This window comes from Epinephelus fuscoguttatus, linkage group LG1 (genome assembly GCF_011397635.1).
Source record: "Epinephelus fuscoguttatus linkage group LG1, E.fuscoguttatus.final_Chr_v1".
NCBI lineage: Eukaryota > Metazoa > Chordata > Actinopteri > Perciformes > Serranidae > Epinephelus > Epinephelus fuscoguttatus.
The window spans coordinates 46,354,925-46,361,708 of NC_064752.1; the positions used below are offsets into that span (position 1 = coordinate 46,354,925).

Below are 6,784 nucleotides of genomic sequence, written 5' to 3' on the forward strand. Positions count from 1 at the left end.
TATACACAGCACTTCCTGTAAATTGGGACAAAGTGTTGCAGTTGTGTTAGGGCTGGCTTCAAAATGTGAAAGATAAACTGTAGGGTTTATGGCCTGTGACAGGGAAAGTGCACCAAGTCTGCACAATGGAGTTTAAGCCAAAATATTAATAAGATGTTCATTTAATTAAATTACATTTTTAAGAACATGGTACAGGCTGTTATTAATTGCTGTAACAACATGAAACAGTGAAATCTGAAGGGGAAACTAATAGAACTTTGATTGATATTGATTGTTTAAAATAGGTACACAAAGATCCCAGAAAAAACTATGATGGTTTACATTAGTGGAGTTATTGTGCACCAACTCAAAATTGTTTCATGGGCTTCATGTTTTGAATTTATAATAGTTATGGTCAATTTGTGCATTCGTGCCATCTCAGAAATTCCAAAGAATATGCAATCATATTATTTTTTTAATCATATAATTTTGTATGACTTTGACTCCCTGACAAATCTGTTTATTTATACTAGGAAAAAGAAGAAGTTAAAGTTGTGAGCTTTGAAATCAAGATGACCAAGCTCACTATTCTAGCAGGTAAACAGTCACCAAGTCTCAGTGCTTTCCATAATGCCTTAATAACATGACACATTAAGTTTTATGTGTGCATGCAATCCATTCTCTTATTTGTACCTCTCTTAGGCTTGTGCCTGGTGATGTGCCAGCTGGGTAAGTTATACTTGGGTAAAACCCATGACATGGTCATACAAATATACATGGAAGTTTGTACTGACACTGACAGAGCGATATGTCAAAAAAAAAAAAAAAAAAAAGAGAGAGATTTTGTGCAATGCTGACCACAAATTTGCTTCCACTGATATCCAGCAACTGCCTCCCAGATGGTGTGCTACTTCACCAACTGGTCCCAGTACAGACCTGGAAATGGGAAATACACACCCCAAAATGTGGATCCCTTCCTGTGCACCCATCTGATCTATGCTTTCTCCATCATCAACAACAAGAATGAGTTGGTTACTTATGAATGGAATGACGAGACCCTGTACAAGACCTTTAATGGCCTGAAGAGCAAGTAAGAACTTGTCTTCCCACTCTATGAAATATTCCCCCCACATACTCCAGCTTGTGTTCAGTCAGTGTGTGAAATTTGAAATTTAAAAATCCCAGTTTAACTACAAACACTGTGTATGATAAACAAGCCTTTGCCATCTTAAATCTTCTGCATTCAGCAAATCATATCAAGCCACTTGTATCTTTTAAAGGAACCCCGGTCTGAAGACCTTACTGGCTGTTGGTGGATGGAACTTTGGCTCAACTCAGTAAGTTTCTGCTTTCATTATCTAATATATACTCCTCATCTAATATATGTTCCTTTACAAACATTCCATGAGGTTTGTCAAATTCATAATCAAGCTCTGATGTATTTCAGGGTAATGCTGTTAAGTCCTATTTAACATTAAACAAATCTCCTTAGGTTCTCCATCATGGTGTCCACTCCAGCCAACCGTCAGACATTCATCCAGTCTTCCATCAAATTCCTGAGGACTCATAGATTTGATGGTCTGGATCTGGACTGGGAGTACCCTGGATCTCGTGGAAGTCCTCCAGTGGACAAGATGAGGTTCAGTCTGCTCTGCAAGGTGTGTCATGAATAAGTGATGAAACAGTGATTATAAAAGTGTGAGAGTTCTAGGGGTGTGATGTGAGCACCACAGCCCCCCATTCCAGTCTCCACAACATGCCAAATTAAAATGAATGCCGTGTATTATCGAGTTCAAAACGTACATCGTAGTCAACAAACAGGAGTATTAAGCAATGGCTTTAGACTTTGTAGGGTCTGGGAGAGGGGTGATGGAATTCCTCTGTATTGCTCATGAAGTGCAACACACTTGTTATAAACTCATGAGCCATTGGGAACTGATGTATATTGCACTGATAACACTATATTTTAGAATGTCTCTTATCAGTTGTCGTAATTTGCAGGAACTTGTTGAAGCCTATGCAGCTGAGGCCAAGGCCACCGGCAAACCTCAGCTCATGCTGACTGCTGCAGTGTCTGCTGGAAAGGGAACCATTGATGCCGGATATGAGATTGCTGAGATTGCCAAGTACTGCAGATTTTTTTTTTTTTTTATGCTATAATTTTAAATCAATCTATGTTTTTGATGATATAGTATGGTGGCTCAGTAGCTCATCTTAATTAGTATTTTCATATCCATTTCAGACATCTGGACTTCATCAATGTCATGACCTATGACTTCCATGGAGCCTGGGAGCGAGCCACTGGACACAACAGCCCTCTGTATCGTGGCTCACAGGACAAGGGTGACCTCATCTACTTTAACACTGTAAGATACTTATTTGTGCTGTGTGGAGCCCCAAACATTGTTGAAAATGGATTATTATGACATGACTAATGCAGGAATACATACATCAAGTTGGTTCAATACCCTTTACAGGGTAACTCAACCAGTGTCATAGTGTCTAAGCTTGGGAGTAGAGAGTAGAAATCTTAAAAAAAAAAGCATGTAGAGTTAAAAAAAATTGCATTTACCATGCAGGCAAGAAGAGCGTTTATGATAAAAATATAGTTGGTTGCATTATGGGAAATTTAAGATCCAGCAAGGTTGAGGCTTGACTTTTATTAGAAGTTGAACTCTGCTGGTTCATTTCTCACAAGCACCTCGTTATAGAAGTACAATAATAAATCCCCAGAACATTCTTTGAACACTGACAAGTACTGTCAGTTGCTACAGTATGCCTTAAAGAAACCCAGGCTTCATGTTTGCCATTCATCCTTCCGTTTCTATTTTAGGACTTTGCCATGAAATACTGGAGAGACAAAGGCACCCCAGTGGAGAAGCTGATGATGGGATTTGCTACTTATGGTCGTACCTTCCGTCTGGCATCATCAAACACTGGTGTTGGAGCCCCAGCCAGCGGTGCTGCATCAGCTGGACCATTTACACGTGAAGCAGGATTCTGGTCCTACTATGAGGTAAAGTCTGAACAAAATTAAATGCTACTAACACGAGAAGAATGGATGGACCGTGGAACAACCCAGTGACATTTCATCAATCTGGTCTTTCAGGTCTGTACCTTCCTGAAGGGCGCCACTGTTGGGTGGATTGATGACCAGAAAGTTCCCTATGCCAGCAAGAACAATGAGTGGGTAGGATTTGACAACAAGGAGAGCTATGAGATCAAGGTAGGTGGCACATCAATACACAACGATTATAGATTTAGGGTTGGTCTGCAGGGTGGTATTATATAGTATTATAAAGTATTTCTTACTTTTTGGTTGACTTGTCGTCTTATTTAATCCACAGGTCCAGTACATGAAGGAAATGAAGTATGGTGGTGTCTTTGTGTGGGCCTTGGATCTGGATGACTTTAAAGGAGAGTTCTGTGGAGAGGGAAGCCATCCTCTGCTGTCCCATCTGCGCAAACTTGTTGATGTTGGCAAGTCTTGCTTCTCATCTTTTTTATAAACCAGTGTGTTCCAAGCTTGTCAATTTATCATGCACAGTTCTTGGCAGGTTTTTTCGGAATGACTGTGTTATTCCGGTTTCAGACTACACAACATTTTTGTCCATTCTGGCAGTCACTATGTCAGATTAGATGACTGAGGAGTCATAAAATTTTGCCGTGATTTGGCCAATGGACATGACTGACTATAGGTTGGTCCACGACCAATCATCCCTGGTCCCCTTTCATGACATGCATGATGTCATCGTAATATTCTTGTCCTATTTTTATTCAGTCACAGAGGGTGTTCATGTCCCACCTGAAATGTTATTGTAGTAATGTAAAAAGTGCCATCAGAAAGCAGGAGGTACTTTTGAAGTGCCGCATGAAAAACTGTGCAAGTCACTGAATCCTCCACAACAACTTCCTGCAACTGTTTCACAATAAAAGTCTTTTCATAAAATGAAGGGATTCTCTCAACTGAAATTATAAGGGGTGTTTAATTATAAACTGATAAAGTGTTGAGTCTGAAATGACAGCGCAATGTATTAACTTTAAAAAGGCAAACAGGAGCAGATTAAAAATAAAAATAGTAAAATACAGAGGAAATTTAAAATATAAATAAATAAAGTTCCATTTCTATTGTAGTCTGTTTCAAATGAAGCTGGTACCCTCTGCAGTTGTGTTAAGTAAAAGCCCCACCACTATCTGTGAATTATATCCTTCTCCATTATGAAGAATTAACATTCTTTGCTAGCTTGATGCTAACTTTGTCCTGGTAACATCCCCAGAGGAAATATCTAAAATAGGCTGACCAAACGTCCTCTTTTGCCTGGACATGTCCACTTTTCACGTCCCGTCCGGGGCGTCCGGGGGGTTTTTATAAACTGATGATAATGTCCGGTTTTCCGTGTGTTTGTGTGTGTGTGTGTGTGTGTTAGAGTGCTGCACGGGCCGCATATTTCTGTCCGAACCCGAACCGAGCCCGACATTATTTAATGACCAAAGCACTGAGTTTGTGTCATACAGTGGTTACAGGCTATTTAACAGGCCGGGCGTGCGCCGTGGGTGCCCAGCATAGAGGGAAACCTCCGTGTTTGAGACGGGAGCGGGAAGTGGGAGGTCCGACGCTTCCAGCGAGAGGAGAGGGAGACATAAAACAAAATAAGATAAAATAGGAAAAAACCTGTCTCCCTCTTTTATTTTATTTTCAGCGTTTAATCAAGGCGGAGGCGGGCGGCTGGAGGTCCAAGACTTCGAGTGAGGGGAGAGGTAGAAACAAACAGCCACTGTGTGTCTGTGTGTGTTATGTTCAGGTGTTGTCACGTAAATAACAGTGCCCAAGCAATAAACAGGACAGACAATAGGATTTTATTTATTTTGACACTACATTTTCACTGAAAGCTGCCCGAATACAATTCCTAGCTACATTTCTGACCAAACCCGGCCGACCCGTCGGGTACCATCAGGCTCGGATTGCCACACTCTAGTGTGTGTATGTGTCCCCTATTGGGGCCTATCTGAATTTCTGTCTTTGAGAGATATTATTTTGTGATATAACTGAATTTTCTATCCATACATATAAATTTTAAATATATTAAAATGATAAAGCATCTTTGAGTAAACTGCGAGTATCATTTAAGTAGGCTATGTCGTGGCCGGCCGAGTGTCCTCTTTTTTGGAAATCAAAATATGGTCACACTATCTAAAAGGCTGGGGTGTTTAGTCATACAGTTGTCCACGGCAGCAGATTGCTCTGTGTTTCTATTGGTCAGAATGATGGCTTTGACAGGAGAAGTCATGAAAGACAAAAATAAAATCAAACATGCTAGACTTTCTGTTGGGACATCATGAGGCATCCTAGATGTGGCATCAGTTGTCGTCTACTGTGACAAAGTAAACAATGGATTAACACTCATGTTGTTCACGACCCCAGCTGACACTGTACGACGCCACATCAGGCTATAATCGGGCTTATATCGTGTAGTGTGAACCCAGCATTACACTTTGTAGAAGCCATATGCTTAAAAATGCTCCTTTTGATATAATGTCTTTCTGTTTCTTTCATCTCTCACAGATACACCTCCACGTCCAACCACAACTAAGAGACCTGGTGTGACTACCACAGCATCAGCCACGCGCACAACCCCGAAACCTGTTTCTACCACTACTAGACCAGTTTCCAAAACAACCCCCAGACCCAGTAGTACCACCAGTGCTCCGTCCACTAAGACTAACATCCCTATCCCAGGACGTGGCTTCTGCAAAAACAAGCCTGATGGCATGTACCCCAACCCAGCTGACAAGACCAGCTTCTATGTGTGCGCAGGTGGCCGAACCTATATAAGGATGTGTGGAATTGGTACTGTCTTTGAAGACAGCTGCAAGTGCTGTGTGTGGCCCTAAGTATTAACTTGTGGATTATTGTCACTGGCTGTCATCTCAGTACTGTCTCTACAAGCTGAATGCTTCTGGAAAATGATCTATTATTGTGTTTTTTGATTAAAACATTTTGATGTTTAGAAAACAGCTTAAAATTCAAAATGCAATTCTTCCATGAGAATAAAAGTATTATGACAGATCAAAAATGTGTTTGATAAATGACTGAAACCAAACAGTATGTCTGTACATCACACTACACACATACATTTTCTTTCTGTCAATATTCAAAATGTTGAAAGTAATGCAGATAGAACTCTAAGTACCATTTGTAGGGTTCAAATTAGTTTGAAAATGTAACTAACCATTGCAGAAAAGTTGACTCCACCTCATTTGCTGATGTCATTTTGAACAAACTGTGGTAGTCATACCCACATGTGCACAGCATGTTAATTTCCCACCTAATGAGGCCTGTGGAGTTGTGTCCTTTATCACATTGTCTGATGAAAGAGGCGCAAACCGACACTCCCTGGCTCCAACCAGCTGCTCATGCTGGTAACAGTAGGATGCTTTTAGGTCTCCCACAGCCAACTTGGTGGCAACAAGTTGCACCAGTGATTTCTTATGAAGCTTCAGTCAAGCAGGCAAAGTCACAGATAACATGGCAAGCTCAATACTGACACTAAGACAAATTATCAGCCAGTATCATCACAAAAGCATTTACTGTTGTAACTGGAAGCCCTCTTTAACATATAGCATTCATAAAATACATTTTATCAACAACAACAAAAACAAAGTTATTAAAGTTATTAAACAAATATTTATAAATATTAAACTACAGAACACGACAGACAGTTAATGTAGTTTGGGGCTCACCTCTGATGCCTTTGTATTGCCCTGTCCAGCCCTCCTTGTGTAATGGCTGGTGTCTTCTCCATGC

At 40.6% G+C, this 6,784-nt stretch overlaps 1 protein-coding gene across 3 annotated transcripts; it reads left to right on the forward strand.

Moving 5' to 3' along the window:
* The first annotated feature begins 551 nt into the window (after positions 1-551).
* On the forward strand, positions 552-5,871 carry LOC125885688 (acidic mammalian chitinase-like). Of its 3 annotated transcripts, XM_049571411.1 has the most exons (12): positions 552-576; positions 682-708; positions 865-1,069; positions 1,260-1,316; positions 1,472-1,637; positions 1,981-2,105; positions 2,222-2,345; positions 2,813-2,995; positions 3,089-3,205; positions 3,327-3,459; positions 5,543-5,622; positions 5,698-5,871. In XM_049571411.1, the coding sequence occupies exons 1-12, from the start codon at positions 552-554 to the stop codon at positions 5,869-5,871; spliced, it is 1,416 nt and encodes a 471-aa protein (XP_049427368.1). The 3 variants fall into 3 exon arrangements, with proteins under 3 accessions (XP_049427368.1, XP_049427359.1, XP_049427349.1); XM_049571402.1 differs by having other exon boundaries at positions 3,327-3,463; positions 5,574-5,871; XM_049571392.1 differs by having other exon boundaries at positions 5,543-5,871.
* Positions 5,872-6,784: the final 913 nt, after the last annotated feature.

Coding starts and splice junctions, on each gene's coding strand:
- LOC125885688 (XM_049571392.1), top strand. CDS start 552: ATGACCAAGCTCACTATTCTAGCAG. Junction 2,996..3,088: donor GATTCTGGTCCTACTATGAG/GTAAAGTCTGAA, acceptor CTGGTCTTTCAG/GTCTGTACCTTCCTGAAGGG. Junction 3,460..5,542: donor GCGCAAACTTGTTGATGTTG/GCAAGTCTTGCT, acceptor CATCTCTCACAG/ATACACCTCCACGTCCAACC.